We start from the raw sequence: 18,246 nt of genomic DNA on the forward strand, positions 1-18,246 counted from the left end.
ACTCACATACCACCTTAAGCAATCCCTTACTAAGCACCGATGGCACAGGGATTACTTAAAGTGAATAGAAAGAAAAAGATTGAGAACCACTGTTCTAATGTACGAAGTCCATGCAATCAGCAATAAGAAATCCCCATGTAATTTCACTTTTGAATGGTTTAATTTTGAACCATTGACTCAATTAAGTACTTCAAGATGCACGGTGGTCAGAGCTGCTGACATGATATGGTCGCATCACTGTTCCTCATTCTGCCTGCAACAATTAAATATGATCAATATAAGGTTGAACCAGCATAGTGTTGCCTCACCTACTGCAGATGTCGTCAACCCCTCACACAAGGGCTGGTTTTAAAGAACCAGGAATGCCGTGCAAAGGTTTAATCTCATCATGCAACTTCACTCATATTTTTCACTTTTAAAGATAAATACTGTAAAAGTATATTAAGAAAAGCATCATAATATAGTCACCAACTTTGCATGAGTCATGGTCAATCACTCCGAGAATAAAATGGAAACCAGGGCACCCAATTACTTCATGATCATGTAGTCTTGTTTGGGGACACTACAATTTGATGGGCAATCAAGTGATTCCACAAGGGTCAAAAGGCTTTTATTTGCTTAGATGTTAGCTGGGGCTCTGGAGAGCATCTGGCCTGGATCCGAGCAGGAAGTGATCTGGGGGAGGGGGGGGTCAAGGTCTTGGGTCGGGACCTTTATTAGGGAATCTCCTGGGGGGGGGGGGGGGGTCAGAGGGAAGGAAGGGGCGGTCCAGGCCGATACATCCGGCTTTTACAGTGCTGTAATACCTCATTCCACCACATAATTTTCAATAATAAGGCATCACTTTAATCTTGAGTCTAGTGCTGGCATCTGCATCAGTTAGCTCAGTGTGATTTCAGAGCCAACAATCCGGATTCAAATCCAGCGCTGTCTGTAAGGAGCTTGTACGTTCTCTTCCCTCTCAATGCTGCGGATAGTAGGTGGATTTGGGCACCATGTGCTGGAAGGGACTTTACTGTTAAAATAAATTAAAAATCAAATTCATGTTCACCCTCTTCTTCAGAAACTCTCCCTCAAGATTATGCCTCACTGTTTGCATTGCAGGGATTTTTTTTTTAAATGGTCTATTGGCAAAGCCAGGTACCTCTAGCTTTTATAAATGTGGACATTTGTGTTCACTCCAAGATAAGGCAATGATGTCATGGAAATTCCCTCAAAGATAGAGACTTCAAGATTAACTTTAAGAGTTTATTAACATGGTATCATGGAAAATCTGCAGCAGGCCTTCACCGCCATCAGAACTCATAACTGCAGCATGTGATAGTACAGATTCTATCACCCTTGTGTATATGTACAGACACGCCAAGGCAAATAGCGCCTTTGGAAGACTACACAAAAGAGTCTGGAAAAACAACCAACTGAAAAACCTCATAAAGATAAGCGTATACAGAGCCGTTGTCATACCCACACTCCTGTTCGGCTCTGAATCATGGGTCCTCTACCAGCATCACCTACGGCTCCTAGAACGCTTCCACCAGCGTTGTCTCTGCTCCATCCTCAACATCCATTGGAGCGCTTTCATCCCTAACGTCGAAGTACTCGAGATGGCAGAGGTCGACAGCATCGAGTCCACGCTGCTGAAGATCCAGCTGCGCTGGATGGGTCACGTCTCCAGAATGGAGGACCATCGCCTTCCCAAGATCGTGTTATATGGCGAGCTCTCCACTGGCCACCGTGACAGAGGTGCACCAAAGAAGAGGTACAAGGACTGCCTAAAGAAATCTCTTGGTGCCTGCCACATTGACCACCGCCAGTGGGCTGATATCGCCTCAAACCATGCATCTTTGCGCCTCACAGTTTGGCGGGCAGCAACCTCCTTTGAAGAAGACCGCAGAGCCCACCTCACTGACAAAAGGCAAAGGAGGAAAAACCCAACACCCAACCCCAACCAACCAATTTTCCCCTGCAGCCGCTGCAACCGTGTCTGCCTGTCCCGCATCGGACTTGTCAGCCACAAACGAGCCTGCAGCTGACGTGGACATTTACCCCCTCCTTAAATCTTCGTCCGCGAAGCCAAGCCAAAGAAGAAAAAAAGTGTAGGATGACTGTGATTGGCTGAGAGCGTAGCCACACCTACTGGCAGGTCTTAAAGGATTGCTCCTAGCCAGACCAGGTCATTCTGGACTGGTCGACCTACTTGTGATATGCTCCAGTCTTTTAGTTAATAAAAGCTTTGGATTGGATCAACAAGTCTTTGGTTCTTTCGACGCGCACTATACAGCAGCTACAAAGTTCATATTTATACAGGAAAACAGATACGGTGGCGCAATTCTTTCCTGCATTCCCCAATCAGTGACCAATACATATATCTATTTGTCTGACCATAGCTTAATAATTCTTTCTGTTCTGTAGTATCAGGACCCAGCAGTTACTCCAGAAACCTCCTCCCCCAGTTCCCAGAAACTTGCGGCATTGTGCTTCTCACTCAATCAACCTCAACTCGCATCAGCACTTTTAAACATAGCCTGCTTCTAAATGGTCAAGTATCCCATCATACCTCGACGAAGGCCTCAAGCCCGAAACATTAGTTATGACTCTTTATCTTTCCCATATAAAGTACACTGTTTGACCTGCTGAGTTTCTCCATCATTGTGTTTTTTCTTCATCCATTCATTCTGCAGACTTTAATGTTTTACTTCTATCCCATTTGTACCACACATGCCATTGTACAAGGTTACAGCCTCTGCTTCTTCTGAAGCCTGTGCAGATGCCTTCGGTGCCTTTGAAGGACTCTGCACTCCTCACCCTCACACTGCTGATGCTATTGTAATATGAATCTTTAAGAGCTATTCCTCAGGTCAGAGGAAAGATGATACCATCACGAGAAATTTAACCTTTAATGTCCATTTTATTTAAGTGGCAAGTTTCACATGAAAGATATTGTTAGGGTTGTTTTGAAACTGGTACCACAGAATTCTATATTTTTGAGAGATTTTTCAAACAGGATCAAGGAAATTGCTGAAACCATTTTAATATTGGAAGATCAACACGGGCACATTTCCAGGCCCCGATTTGGCCCTGCTGACAAATATGACAATTTTACCATACCAAATATAGGTGAACGATAAATGAAGTTGACTTAACTTGAAATCCAGTTTCAAGACGATCTAATTTTGACCAGAAAAGATTTAAACTCACTAAAGGAAAGTATAGAAATATAAAGTACTTAAAATAGAGTAAAACAAGTAGCGAAGAATACTTAAAATACTCCGCTGGGTCATAGTACCTAGACAAAGAAAGACCGAAATGGCAATTTTCAACAGAGCAAGGAAAGAAAGTGATAAGCAGGTTTTAAGATGTTGATAGAGAACTGAGAGAATAAAAGAAATGTCTTGAAAAGTAAGATGGACTAAACAGTTAAAGAGTACATTTGAAAGAAATGGAAAAGAACCAAAGCAATAAACAAGAGGGCAAGTTGGGAGAGATACAAGTGAGATGAATAAAATCTTCATCTGAAATCAAAGGCTAGAACTTTTTTAAAAAACCTAAAATGACATCTTCCGACATTAGTGAACTTTAAATTCAATTTTATTTCTAAAAAAGGATAATTTTTTGGAACCCTTTCTAAATGTTACCTATTTGAAACCAAATTTAATCTTCAAATTAAAATCAAAATAAACTCCACATGCAGTTCTGACGGTTCTAAAGTTATCTCTGTTTCTAATTCTACAGGTACAGCTTGATCTGTTGTGTGTTTTCAGTAAATGTTGCTTTTATTTCAGATATCAGCGTCACATTGCTGCTGAGCTCTAGACGGTTGTAATGTACCTAGTGAGAATGGTGGTAGGAGTCAGAGGGTGATAGTCAGATTGGAGACCTGTGACCTGGGGTGTGCTGAAGGAAGCAGCACTGGGTCTGATGTTGTTGGTCTTCTTGAAGAACTTGCTTGGTTGAGAATTTAGTTGGCATAATTAGTAAGTTTGTGGATGACACCAAAATGGAGGGCTTAAGGTGTTTTAGCTGAATTGGGAAAGTGGACAGAATATACTCAGGCAAGTGTGAAGTGTTACATTTTGTCAATTTAAACCAGGACAGGACTTGTCCAGTAAAATGTAGTGCCCTGGAGTTTTGTAGAGGTACAAGTACATAGTTCCCTGCAAGTAGAGGCCCAGGTAGGCAGGTTGGTGAAGGTGGCATTTGGCACACTTGCCTTCACTAGTTAGGACACTGAGTACAAGATGTTGGCGACACCATGCTTGTGTGCATTTCTCGTTCCCGAACTACAGGAAATATATCATTAAGCTCGAACGGGTACAGGAAAAATACACAAGATTGTTACTGAGTTATAAGGAGAGACTGGGAATGTTTTTCCTGGACTGAGGGAGATCAAGAGGTGATTTTGTGGAGAGTCTTTTTCGCAGAGTAAGCGATTCGAAAACTAGAAGGCTTAGATTTAAGATGAGAGGAAAATTTCTGGAGGGGCAATATTTTCATACAGAGGGTGGTGGTTATTCTGAGAAAACTGCCAGAGAAAGTGCTGGCAGTGGGCACAATTACAACTGTGGATAGGAAAGGTTCAGAGGAATGAATGCAAATGGGCAAATAGGTATCTTGGTTGGCATGGATGCAAGGCCAAAGGGTTTGTCTCTATGCTCCATGAATTGTTTTATGTTCTTGTAAATGTTTTGTTACTACTTCATTTTTAATAAATTTGAGCAATTTCATAATGTCAAGTGTTAAGCCAGCTGACCTACTTTCCCTACTCTCTCGAACAGGTAATTTTTCATCCCCTGGGATTTTTCCAGATTCTAGAAAATGGAAAATCATTATAAATATATCCATTGTTTCTGCAGCCATTGTTTTTAAAACACTTGGATTGGGCAGACTGTGAGAAACCTGGGCTTACTGTCTGGCAACAGGCAAGGACACTGTGTTAGTCAAGAGAGAACGACGGATTTCCATGCCCATAATCCACTGTCATTCCCCAGAAGAGTGAGACAATTCAATCGAATGATTCATTACAGAGCAGACTGATGCAACACTGTTCACAATATACAGTGCAATGATTTGGAAGAGGGGACCAAGAGCAGTATATCAAAGTTTGCTGATGTCACGAATTGGAGTGGAAAAGCAATTTTTGTGCAGAGGATGTGAAGAGACTGCACAGAGATATGGATAGGTTAAGTGAGTGGGCAAATGTATGGAAGATGGAGTATAACATTGGTAAATGTGAGGTCAAGGAAAAAATGAAGATCAAGTTAATATTTAAATAGTGAAAGATTGCAGCGCAGATTTGTGAAGGGACACTTGGAAGTGCTTGTGTACAAATTACAAAAGGTTGGTTTGCAGGTGCAACAGATAATCAAGAAGGCCAACGGGATGTTGGCCTTCATTGCTGGAGGGAATGAGTTTAAGAGCAGGGCGGTTCTGCTGTGACTGCTCAAGGCACTGGTGAGGCTGCACTTGGAGACCTGCATGCAGACTGGTCTCGATGAAGGGTTCCTGACCGAAATGTTGATCATTCTTTTACTCCCACCGATGTTGCTTCATCCACTGAGTTTATCCAGTTTAGGCTCAAGATAACAGACAACACCATTACTGTGACTACTTTTGCATAAACACATCTTACTCAGTCATATCTAATATGCGTCCCCTATGCCCACTGCAAACAAAAAACTGGCATGAGGTCAGGCAGGATATTAGTCTATATAATCAGACCCACTATTCCCCATCAAAACAGCTTATTCTAGATTTCCTGTTGAAAATAACGATCAGAATCACTCTGAGTATGGTATAAACTGGCTAACAAAGTGTGTGCAGTGCTGTCCAATAAATAGATTGATGTCTTGGGTGGAACCATATGCCAAAGGAAGTAATTATGGGGAAATGTTTGACAACTCCTCTGTTGGGAGAGAGCAGGTGGAAAAAAACCGAAGCTCCTGGGTGCAATGAAATAGTTGCTGCTTCCCTGAATAAAATAGTGTAAATCGTTCTGATTTTGGACGCACCCTTCTCTAGATCCGGGCTGCTTCGCCACTGCCGCCCCAGATTCTTTTGAAGCCATTGACCAGGTTAAATGACCGAAACGCGACGCGCGAATCGGTTCTTTTTCAGCTCATGGCTTTTCTTTTCAATGGGGATAACTGGGGGCATCAATTACGACACTGACGGCAGTTCGGCCTCATGCCTGGTGATGGTCCTTTTGTCTCTACTTCGGGATCCTAGACAATGGTGCTGTCGGCGGTTTGCAGCAATGGCGATGCGAATCGGGGGAGGCGATCCTGGCGGTGCAGGGATGTTGCAGGCTTCCCGAGCTCGTTATTGGCCACCGAGCATCGGCTCCCAGGGGACTGACGCAGTCCGTCTCTGAAATCAACCTGCTTTGTGGCATTGATCAGCTGATCGGGTGAGATGGTATAAAAGGGGGGAGAGGGCAGCCCCTCACTGCCTTCTCCAAGCAGACCCAGCCAGCTCTCAGTCGGCGCAGTCAGTCAGAGGCGAGCAGCGGGAGAATGAGAGAAATCGTGCACATCCAAGCTGGTCAATGTGGCAACCAGATCGGTGCCAAGGTAAATGGTGCAAAAGGCGCGGCTTGTCGGTGGTTCGAGTAAAAGGCGGGCGTCCTCAGGGAAGGAACCGGGTCAGTGAGATAACTCCTGGGAAGGGGTGGGGTGGGGGTTCTATTGTTTGGCCGAGTCAACTGGATCGTGCTGTGTTCCCTTCCGTCCCGTTCTCCAGCCATCCTGTTTTCCGTAGTTCTTTGTTGGGGTTTTTGAAACGATGGGGTCTGCTTCTCACGGAGACGCGGGGCTCTGCAGACAGCCACGCCCGAGACTGCGGAGACAAGAGAGAAGATGAGCTCAGCTGTGCCGCACCGTCCGACACAGCAGCGCCGCGACGGCCCTCGGGGTGGAGCCGCGATGTTGATCAAGGAGCGAGAGCTTCAGTGCATGAGATCAGTGATGAACGGGTCTTGCTTCTCCCACATTCCGTGGAGGTCGACGATATTTAGAGCATTCAAAGCAAAGATGATGACGCACGAACCTGTTACCCGGAGGATCTGTTATCCGTGGCAAATCAATCAAGTCTGATCTGAAGGAGAGTTGCCTGGAAAAAAAATACGAACGTGAAAGTGGGCGGAATAAAGGTTAATTCACGGGGTTTTTTTGGGGGGGGGAGGGTCGAGATCCTGGTCATTCCATTGTTTAAAAATGAAGCAACTTGGTTATGTTGCCGCCAAGTCAATGAAGTGAAAAGCTGGAAACCAGCTATAAATAAAATCTGGCCACGAGCAAGGGCATCTCTAATGGAATCGGTATCTGGGATTCAGCCGAGGACACGGGGGGTTCGGTGAGGGGGCTGGCATGCCACGGTCTCCGAGTCATTGCCTATAAAGGGGGGGGGGGGGGGAATCTTCGCCCCATCCAAGAGGATGGGGATCAAACACGGGCGTGGCCGTCATTAATGTTAACCAGGGAACTGTCCTAATTAAATAGCAACCAGGCACAAGCCCCCGCCCCTCTTTATTGACCAGAATGAAGTGATATTTTCTATGAAAGCGACGTGTGGCGCAGTTAAGCTTAAAATGGTTCTCAACTGTGTTCACAGAATGAACAACGAGCATATATTGCTGCAAAACTGGAATTCTGGCATTTAAAACCAATGCGCAAACAGCCCAGAATGAAACCAATGCGCATTATCTCCGCATTTCCCACGACTTCGACTTTTACTTAACATTTCACAATCATTCAATTCCACTAGATTGGCTGGAGGAGTGGAGTTTCCAGCTAAGGCAGTTTGAAATGTATTGAAGATGGCTGGGAGTGGATACGTGCGATGCATAAAGCACAGGAAGGACGATTCTGCGGAACGAAGGGAAGGCACAGTGCGTGGAGACGATCTTGGCCTGCCTCCTTGGTCTGATGTAGACCAGTGATCTGTGAAAGTCCCACAATGGCGTTCAATTTGGCTGCAGGGCACAAGGCTTGACCATTCTTGGATCCATGACGGGGATCCGTTTATCTCAATCAGCACAAAATGCTAGAGGAACTGGGTGGGTGGAAGCAGCGTCTGTGGGAGGGGGAAATGAAGGACCCATTGTTTCGGATGCAGTTGCTGCATCAGGACTGAGTGGAGAGGGAAGATGGCAGAATGGGGAGGAATAGTGCAAGACTGGGGCCAGTGGGTGAAGGAGGGTGGACTTGGGAGGTAGAATCAGGCAAAGGGTAGGTGGAGAGAGCAGACGGGTTGAAGCAGAGATACGGGTGACAACTACAGGAATCAAGTAAAGAAGGTGAACGATGAAGGTCTGCAGACACTGTGATTGTAGTAAAAATGTCCATTGGTGGTAAAGATACATTACTGATATTTTGGGCCTGATCCCTTCCTCAAGCTATGAGTAAAACAGATCATCCGTATTTAAAGGCTGGGGTAGAATGGAAGAATAGGAGGGAGAGTTAGCAGACCAACAGACGGAGGTGTTGACTGCCTATGATGAGGAAAGGGGAGAGAGAAACAGAGCTAGAGGATAGAATACATGAGGAAAGATGGGGGTGGTTAATGGAAATTGGAGAATCCAATGTTAATGCCGTCTGGTTGGAGGGTGTTCCTTCAATTTGCAGATGGTCTCTGCCTGGCAGTGCATGAGACTATGGACAGACATGTCAGCAAGGGAATGGGGCGGGGGATTAAAATGAGCACCATTTAAGGGTGAGATGAAGGGCAGCAGTTGGGGAGATGATCTAGTGGGTGAAGTGTGTAGGTAGGAGATGCATGGCCTCAGGAGAGGTAAAAAGAGGATTGGATTAAAAGGAGACAGGGGAATGTGGGTTACCAGAAAATGGAAAATACAATGTTCATACCATTGGGTTGTAATCTAGCCCGAAGAAGTGTGAGTGTTCTTCTAATTGTGTTGGGCATCAACATCCAATAATGTTGGTTATTAGCATTACTAACCCTAACACTTATTAAGTATATGAAACTATGAAATAAAAAACAAACATCTTTGATTGCAATTCTATAAACCCATTCATATCTTCATAATAATTCAGTCAATTAAATATTTTGAACCTGTAACCATAATATCACAAAACAATGCAGCCAAATAGCACTGAACAATGTCCGATAATTAGCTTTCTGAGGGTAATGATTACTTCAACAATAAATTCAAACAAGATTTCTGATTTCATTGTCACATACATAATACAAATGTGATAAATGTCCCTAATGGAAGAAGATGGCAAATGCCATCATTTACACTCGTCAAAAGGGAACAGGTGCTTGGGATAATTACCATCTCCCAAGTTGCATATTATCTTGACTTAGAAAAATATCCTTGCCACTAGTGTTAGGTTAAAATCTTAGAACTGGCTAACTAATAGCACTGTATCTTGGATTGGATTGGACAATAAATGGAGTCCTGATCTCTGATCAATTGTTCCAATTTAGATCAAGTTACAGGAGGATTTGCACTCTAAGCTAGTGTTCACCAGAATCTGGTTGGTATCAATTCTTTCATATGAGGAAACTTACTGGATGCGAATTTTGAGGTTGAACATGCCTGATAATCCTGGTTTTGGAAAAGTTTAAAATTATGCCGGCAGGAAAAATTACAGAATTTTACTGACTGGAATCACTAACATTGCATTTGCTAATGTTGGAAAGGTTAAATATAAATCCATTAGAAACTGGGAACCAGCTGGGTCCCGATGAATAATAGAACTAGAAGGGGTCAAAAGTGGTAGATTGCATTCTTTTTACTCTCTGGAGACAGTACATTAAGAAATTAAGTCCCCTGTCTGCCAGCTGGTGCTGAAAGGCCAGTGAGTTTGAGATGAATGAGACAGTGGGAAATTCAGATTTATTAGACAGCTGTGGACTTCTACCTAATTAAGATGCACTAGAGTACGTCTACAATCTCCATTCCAACATCCAAGCACAATTTTCCCCCACCCCCAAAAGAAGCTAGAATTAATACATATAAAGTAAGTTAATGCTAGTATTTTCAGAACCCTGGTCAGCTACTGAAGAAAATCCATTGCCTAATATAGGGCAAGTGTTGTAATACAAACTAATTAAATGAACAACCCCTTGAAAAGGAAAATATAAATAAAGTAAGTGTCAATGCAGATTTTGTGTTTGGGGAAAAATGTATTTTTCAAGACCTATCCCTGAAAACACTAAAAATGCAGCACATTTGTTAAGCCCACAGTCATTTAACCATCTATTTATTTATTTACTACATAGTAGAAGTCTATTCCAGCCATTGAAACAAATCTATGCTGCCTAATTACATCCAATTAACCTGCAGCCCGTATGTATATTGTCCATTCAGCTGTTAAAAATTGATGAAACACCTTGTCCAAATTTCAGAAATCCAGTATAGATAATATTGGCTTCCCTTGACCTACTGATTTGAATATCTTATAACTTTTATTGATCTAATTATTGAGCTGACATGAGAAAAAATTTTTAAAATATATATATATTGCACATACAGCAGATTTCTGATACAAGCTCCTCAGAATGAGACATTTAGAGATTACCCTAAGGAAATGGTTAAGATGCACATGCTTCTTCCAAAGAAAATAATCAAATGTGTTTCTGGTTTTTTGTATGCTCAATTTATAACTTTAATAAAATTGGATTGTCTCAAATATTAATTAATTTTCAGCACACAGAAACAAACACGAATCAAATGGAAATATAATTGAACAGAATTAAATCAATTTTTCATAAATTATATTTATACTTTCTTAAATAGTTCTAAGTATCAATCAATGTTGAGTATCTTGTATATCTTTATTGTTCTTTTACATTAGTTTTGGGAAGTCATCAGTGATGAGCATGGGATTGACCCCAGTGGGAATTATGTGGGTGACTCAGACCTGCAGCTGGAGAGGATTAGCGTCTACTACAATGAAGCTTCCTGTAAGTAATATGAATCTACATCAAATTGAGAATCAGCATAATATCAAGCCAGAACTGGATGTATTAAGCATTTATACTGATATCTATTTAAATGTTCTGCATTATCCAGGAAAATGGGATTTTCATTTTTTCTAAGCATACAGCATTTGGTTCAGTTTCAAAGCAGGCCCTACTGACCATAAGTTTCATACACACCACAGGAAAAACCCAACACCCAACCCCAACCAACTAATTTTCCCCTGCAGCCGCTGCAACCGTGTCTGCCTGTCCCGCATCGGACTTGTCAGCCACAAACGAGCCTGCAGCTGACGTGGACTTTTACCCCCTCCATAAATCTTCGTCCGCGAAGCCAAGCCAAAGAGAAGACATATCCTATTTACTTCTCCCCACATTCCTATCAATTTCACCTAGATTCTACCACTCACTTACATGCTTGACCAATTTACGATGGCCAATTGATCTACTAACTACACGCTCTTGGAGGAACTGGGGGGAACTCATGGTCACATGGAGAATGTACAGATGACACATGCAGCAACTGAGGTGAAAAGAACTTGGGATCCTGGCACTGCGCCAATTTCTAAATAATAATACATTAAGTATTAATGGAACTATGGAATTAGTTCTGGTTATCCATCCCAAAGGATGATGATGGTTCCTTTCAGTTTGATTTGAGGATACCCCACTCCTCAGAAAGGAACAGCGTGTACATGAATGGATTTAGGCGAGTAGAAGTTGCACAGGTCCAGACCCACCCCTCCTGGATCCAGTGGCATGGTGAGGCCCCAGATGGCAGTGAATGGCCAGACTAAGCTTCGATGCAAGGGATGCCCTTTCTGTGCTTCATGGGACGTTTGCTAGATGGCCGTTGACCTTGCCTGAGGGTTCATCCACACTTTGACAGGTCTTGTTTTTCATCCTGCAAGGTGTCTAGCCACCCTCCTCATCAGCCAAGCCTGATGGGGGAGCCGGTTTAGTCGCCGACCGCCTGTCCATGTGGCTGGTAGTACTGGTACCAGTAGCACTCAGACGAGTGACCTGGAATTAGTAATTAGATCCTAAATGATCCTCTCAAAGTTGGTTCTTCCTTCATATCAAAACTTTAAACCATTTGAATGAGTGGCTCACTATTTCCAGAATAATTTTTTAAATCTTTATAATGTTCAATACCCTGAATATTTGGAATAATTTAAGTTTAAAAATGATCTCCACTTACTAACATTATCCAAGAACAGCACACCCATAGATTGGGGATACATATTGGTGCAAAAGGGAGTCTACTTGTGGGGACAATGAGGATAATGGTGAGAAAATGGTGGTTAGTTTTCCAATTCGGGATTGGGCAAGTTTAAATTAAATGCTTGCTTGTGTCAGATTTTGATGAGCAAAAATCAGATTTATAGATTGTTTGTTTGTTCACCCTGCAGCTCTTAAATATGTGCCTAGAGCTATCCTCGTGGATCTGGAACCAGGCACAATGGACAGCGTTCGATCAGGGCCTTTTGGACATCTCTTCAGACCAGATAACTTTATTTTTGGTATGTAGAAATCAGACATAAAGAGAAAGCACTGATAAGTAATAAGCAATCAGTTTTGATGTCAAAGATCTGTCATTGTTTCTACTTGTATCCAAGGTGGACGATAAAAGGTAACAAAAGACGAATGATCTGCAATCAAATAGGTTTTGACATCCAGTCCTTGATGAAGGGCTCAGCCCCTAACGTTGGTGAAATATCTTTGCCTTTCATGGATGTTGCTAAATTTCTCCAGCACTTTTGTGCATTAACTACAATCGGAGCATCTGTAGACTTTTTTGGTTTATCAAGATTAAGGTTTTGACCACGCTCGCCGAGGCCAGTCATGTTCCCGAATCGTTGCTGACAACTGGCATTGGTTCTCTTGCATGTATGCTAATTAAAAGGCAGCATTATTTTGCGCTCTATTTCCTTTATCGAGATTTTAAAAAGGTGATATTATGTAAATGAAGCGGTGGGGGGGGGGGGGAGGTGATAAAGGTGTTGAACCAAAAGTAGGAGAGATGGAAGGACCGGAAGATGGAGAGAGGAAGAGAATGGGTACCTCTATGCTCGTGTTTTTTTTCTAATATTCTTTTTAAAAGTAGATTCTGATGGGACAAGCAGTTCCACCGTGACCCCTACTGCTGACTCCCTTTTATTTCTCTTGCTGGGAAAAGAGAATACATTTTTACTTTTTCTTCAACTCCTAATCATTCCCTTTATCTATTACAACTTGTATAGCTTGGCATACGTTGCACTATTAAGGGTGCTCCCTGAGAAGCAACTTGCTTAGTGTCTTTGCCAGTTCATGTGCTATCCTTTCTAAATCTCTCCAGTTGAATGTAGATTGATGACAATTTTAATTTAATTTAGTTAATTTAGACATACGGCACGGTAACAGGCCCTTGTGGCTCACGTACCCCTGGTACATTTTGAAGTTCAAATTTAAATGATTAGATATATTTTTATAAAAATTCTCATACTTGTGTACAGTAAATGCTTTTTGTTAAAATTGTACTGACCAAGTTCTGTTTTCATACTTGCTAATCACCATTTCCAACTTGGGGAACAGTGTTTTCCACTTTCTACTCCTCCCACATCATTCCTGGCAAGTCTTTAATATACTGTTACCTGATGCTGCAGACTGGCAAATTTCTAACCCATTCCCAGTTGTTCAATGATTTTTTTTTCAAATTTGGGCTTTGGAACCCGTCTCCCAACTTTCACAATATTTGACTTCAGTTTAAATATTAGCAGCGTTTAAAGTATTGACTTGCATTTGTTTTTCTTCTTGTTGGATCATTTCGCCTTGCTCTGCATGTGTAATGTGATAGGTTTGCTGATATAATGTTGCCCCTATGGGATTATTCGGTCTTTGTCACCATTTAAGAAAAGGGGAAAGGAACTATTTTAATAGGAAAACTTGTCAGCTTGTTCTCAGTCTGTGGTGCTCAACTGCGAATGCCAAATAACAAATGTATGTAGCTAACTCTCAATATAAACGTAGACATGGGAATTTATAATATTGCAAAAAAAACTGTCCTACAAATAAGGATTCAATTGTTTAATCTAACAACACTTAAAGACTACACTTGATTTTCACTTCTGCCACCTTGCAGAGATTAAGTATGATAAACATTAAATATTTTTTTCTTCTTGGTGTAATTGTACATAGAAAAAAAACAATAAAACATTACAGCACAGAAACAGGCTAAACTATCATTCCACCTAGTCCAACTGACCTGCACCCAGTCCACATATTACCTCCCATCCTTGGGACTGTGCTTCCTCCCCCCCCCACCCATTTTGTTCAGGCGTCTGCCTACATTTTGCCTATACCTTGATGAAGGGCTCAAGCCCAAAACGTTGATGATGTCTTTATCTTTGCGACATCAAGTCCACAGCTGAGTTTCTCCAGCATTGTTTTTAACTCCACTAGTGTTGCAGACTTTTGTGTTTTACTTCCATTCCCCGCCTATCCATGTACCTATCCAAATTTTTCTTAAATGTTAAAATTGAGTCTGCATTCACCGCTTCAGTTAACAGCTCATTTCACACCTCCACCACTCTTTGTGTGAAGAAATTCCCCCTAAACTTCTCCCATTTCACCCTTAACCCATCTCCTCTGGTTTGTATCTCACCTAGCCTCAGTGGAACTTAATTTAGAGTTATGATCACATAATCAGTAGAGTAAAATAGCACATCTTCTTTGATTGATACACATCAAATTTTAGTCTGAGCTGATGTTGGACAGGCATTCCATTTAATGAAAACCATAATTACAAAAATAGGATTAGTTGTCTTTAATGAAGTTATTTACCTCTTTCAGAAAACCTGCTCCAGAATATGCAATTGCAGAGATTATTTCTACACATTTGTACTGAATATTCAGTCTCCCTCATTTACTTTTTTTCATTTATAGGCCAAAGTGGAGCTGGAAACAACTGGGCAAAGGGTCATTACACAGAAGGTGCAGAGCTTGTAGACTCTGTCCTTGATGTGGTGAGAAAAGAATGTGAAAATTGTGACTGTTTGCAAGGCTTTCAGCTTACTCATTCCCTGGGTGGAGGTACAGGATCTGGCATGGGAACCCTGCTCATTAGCAAAGTACGTGAGGAATATCCTGACCGAATCATGAATACATTCAGCGTCGTTCCTTCTCCAAAAGTTTCCGACACAGTGGTGGAACCATACAATGCTACTCTCTCCATCCACCAGCTCGTAGAAAACACAGATGAAACCTACTGTATAGATAATGAAGCTCTCTATGACATCTGCTTCCGGACCCTCAAACTTGCAACACCCACCTATGGAGACCTCAACCATTTGGTATCAGCTACCATGAGTGGGGTCACCACTTCCCTGAGATTTCCAGGACAGCTCAATGCCGATTTGAGAAAGCTTGCTGTGAACATGGTACCTTTCCCCCGTCTCCACTTCTTTATGCCAGGATTTGCTCCCCTCACTGCCCGAGGAAGCCAACAGTATAGAGCATTAACAGTCCCAGAACTCACACAGCAGATGTTTGATGCCAAAAATATGATGGCAGCTTGTGATCCCCGTCACGGTAGGTACCTGACAGTGGCCACTGTCTTCAGGGGCAAGATGTCCATGAAGGAAGTTGATGAGCAGATGTTAGCTATCCAGAGCAAGAACAGCAGCTACTTCGTGGAATGGATCCCCAACAATGTTAAAGTAGCTGTCTGCGATATTCCACCCCGTGGACTCAAGATGTCCTCTACTTTCATTGGAAACAGTACTGCTATCCAGGAGCTTTTCAAGCGGATCTCAGAGCAGTTCACAGCTATGTTCCGCAGGAAGGCATTCTTGCACTGGTACACAGGTGAAGGTATGGATGAGATGGAGTTTACTGAAGCAGAGAGCAACATGAATGACCTGGTGTCTGAATATCAACAGTACCAAGATGCCACAGCAGATGAAGAAGGGGAGATGTACGAGGATGATGAAGAAGAATCTGAAGCTCATGGTCCAAAATGAAATGTGAATCATTCATTGTCCTTTGAGAGCATTTGAAACCGGTTTACCCTATATCTTCGCTATCAGGCTTTTAATTGTCTTTGCTATGAGTTAGCTCAGTTATAGAATACTTGCTTCTGGTAGCCTTATCCTATTGTTCTCTTTACACTCAGTATTGATCAGCAACCAATTTGGAACAAGTTCTGGATATTTAAAACTCCAACTTTATTTTAATAACATGAATTCCTGATTTTATTTTTTACTGTTTTGCCAGTTTATTTTTTGAATACTTAATAAATTATTGCTGTGAAACATTTTCTGATGTTGTACATTTAATGCAAATACATGTAACTTACAAATTTCCCACATATCCAAAGAAATCAACATTATATGTGGTGAGATTGACAAACTTTCAGTATTTAACCTGAACCTTTAGCAACAGACCAGATTATATGGATGTACCACTAAAATATGTACATTACAGTTCCAATATCCCAGACTTCATAGAACATGTGTTCAATGTTAAAATTGTAGCAAGACTTTACCTGTATTCTTCATCTGTTACAAAATTCTATCTCCAACTACAGTATTTGTGTCTAATCCTTAAATGGACATCACACTCATGTTAACGGTTGTCCCTGTAACAATTATTGAATAAATTCAACTATTTAGCAATTAGTCTGCTCAACAACATTAATAAACAGAGTTGACTATTCAAGCTGCATTGTTTCTTTCAATTCTACTCCTCCACAAAATAAGGAATGCCACTCTTCTATCCTTCCCAATTATCACTTTGTAAACTCAGGAGTCTGTGTTTCCTGGACCTATTCCCACTTTTTTGATCTTTACACAGCACATTTTCAGTCACATTTCGATCTATGCATGTCAGCCTTGGCTCAATGGTAGCATTATTATTTAAATCAGATGGGCAAGAGCTCAGGCTTCCAGCTAGAGACTGCAGTGCAGTCTGACATTAAATCTATTAATAGCTGTGAACAACACCAAAGCACAATTTCAGAAAGAGCAGGGATGTTCTCATTAATATCTCTGCCAACGGTTTGTCTTTCACATATCACAAAATCAGAACAATCTGATCATCTAATTGGCATCGGTGTACCACGAACACTTTTCAAAGGTCATGCTGAAATCTATCTTTAAGAATTATAATGTTCCAAGGAAAGTATCAGTGACTCTTCTATATTGACTTGATTAAGAAACTAGATGTTAATAGTTATATACTTTGGAATACAATATTTGTTTCTGGATGCCAACATTAACCATCTTAAGCACAGTGTACCAGAAAGACTTTTCAGGATATCATAATTGCCATATTCTTTGACCATCTAATGACAATGAGGCTGACCAAGGGAACGAGGTTGTCTTTCCACTTGGAGACTGCTCTCTCAGGCTACTCCTCTGCAAACCCAAAAGCACCTAAAGCTACAACATTCAATCCTAAACTCACCTACACACTGACCCTCATAGATTCCGAAATAGCTCCATGGATTTTTCATTGTAAATTCTCAATACAAATCTATCTTGGCAGGCATGCAACTCTTCCATGTTTTATTATGCAATCATCATCTGGAACTGCTTTCCTTGACTGTTTGATCTGGCCCAGCATCTGCGCTCACTCCAATAGTTTTTTGCCAGAAATGCACTTACCTTTACTCAAGGGTATTTATTGTCGAAAGCCTAATCCATGAGCGTGCAAGTGGTGACTGGGATGAATGAGGAGGCAACCTGATAGCCCCATATCCAGATGCTCTGATTGCCATTTGACACCTCCCATATCCAGATGCTCTGATTGCCATTTGACACCTCCCTGTTGTCCACTGTCTTTGAATTATTTTTTTAATGTCTCAGATAATTCAAGTCATTCAAAAAGTTAAAGGTTTAAACTATTTAAAAATAAACATTGAATTTACGTAAAATAGCTGAAACTACAAGAAATTAATTTTTAGTAATAAATAAAAATAAACAAACTCTTAATTTGTGTATTTACTTCAAGTTGGTTAGTTAGTCCTATCAATCAGCTTGCACAATGTGAGGGGTCAGATATAAAGCCATCTGTCCTCAATACATTTGTGCTCTTCTACTGGATTCTTATCCATTTCCATCTGCAAGTATGGAAATTTGAGATGACGACCCTGAGGAGGACAATGACATGGCTTCCACCAAGCTGCCAGCCAGAGGTAAGGCCATTTTAATCCCATTTCTCTTGTGTAACTGTTGAAAACATTTCCTAACAAACTACTTATTTGATATTTTGCTGAACCTTTCCATCATTACTCCTTCAAATGATATATCTTGTAATCTCGAC

At 41.6% G+C, this 18,246-nt stretch overlaps 1 protein-coding gene across 3 annotated transcripts in view; it reads left to right on the forward strand.

The window, feature by feature from the left end:
- Nucleotides 1-16,603, forward strand: part of slc22a31 (solute carrier family 22 member 31) — a 77,097-nt gene extending 60,494 nt beyond the window's left edge. The window contains exons 1-4 of one of the 3 annotated variants that reach the window (XM_069901894.1): nt 6,430-6,569; nt 10,821-10,929; nt 12,357-12,467; nt 14,869-16,603. In XM_069901894.1, the coding sequence (XP_069757995.1) occupies nt 6,513-6,569; nt 10,821-10,929; nt 12,357-12,467; nt 14,869-15,944 (1,353 nt within the window). In that variant the 5' untranslated portion in view covers nt 6,430-6,512 and the 3' untranslated portion in view covers nt 15,945-16,603. Of the gene's footprint in view, nt 1-6,429; nt 6,570-6,973; nt 7,148-10,820; nt 10,930-12,356; nt 12,468-14,868 lie in introns of those variants that run through there. The other 2 variants (XM_069901895.1, XM_069901890.1) reach the window with 2 other exon arrangements.
- Nucleotides 16,604-18,246: the final 1,643 nt, after the last annotated feature.

This window comes from Narcine bancroftii, chromosome 10 (genome assembly GCF_036971445.1).
Source record: "Narcine bancroftii isolate sNarBan1 chromosome 10, sNarBan1.hap1, whole genome shotgun sequence".
Classification (NCBI taxonomy): Eukaryota; Metazoa; Chordata; class Chondrichthyes; order Torpediniformes; family Narcinidae; genus Narcine; species Narcine bancroftii.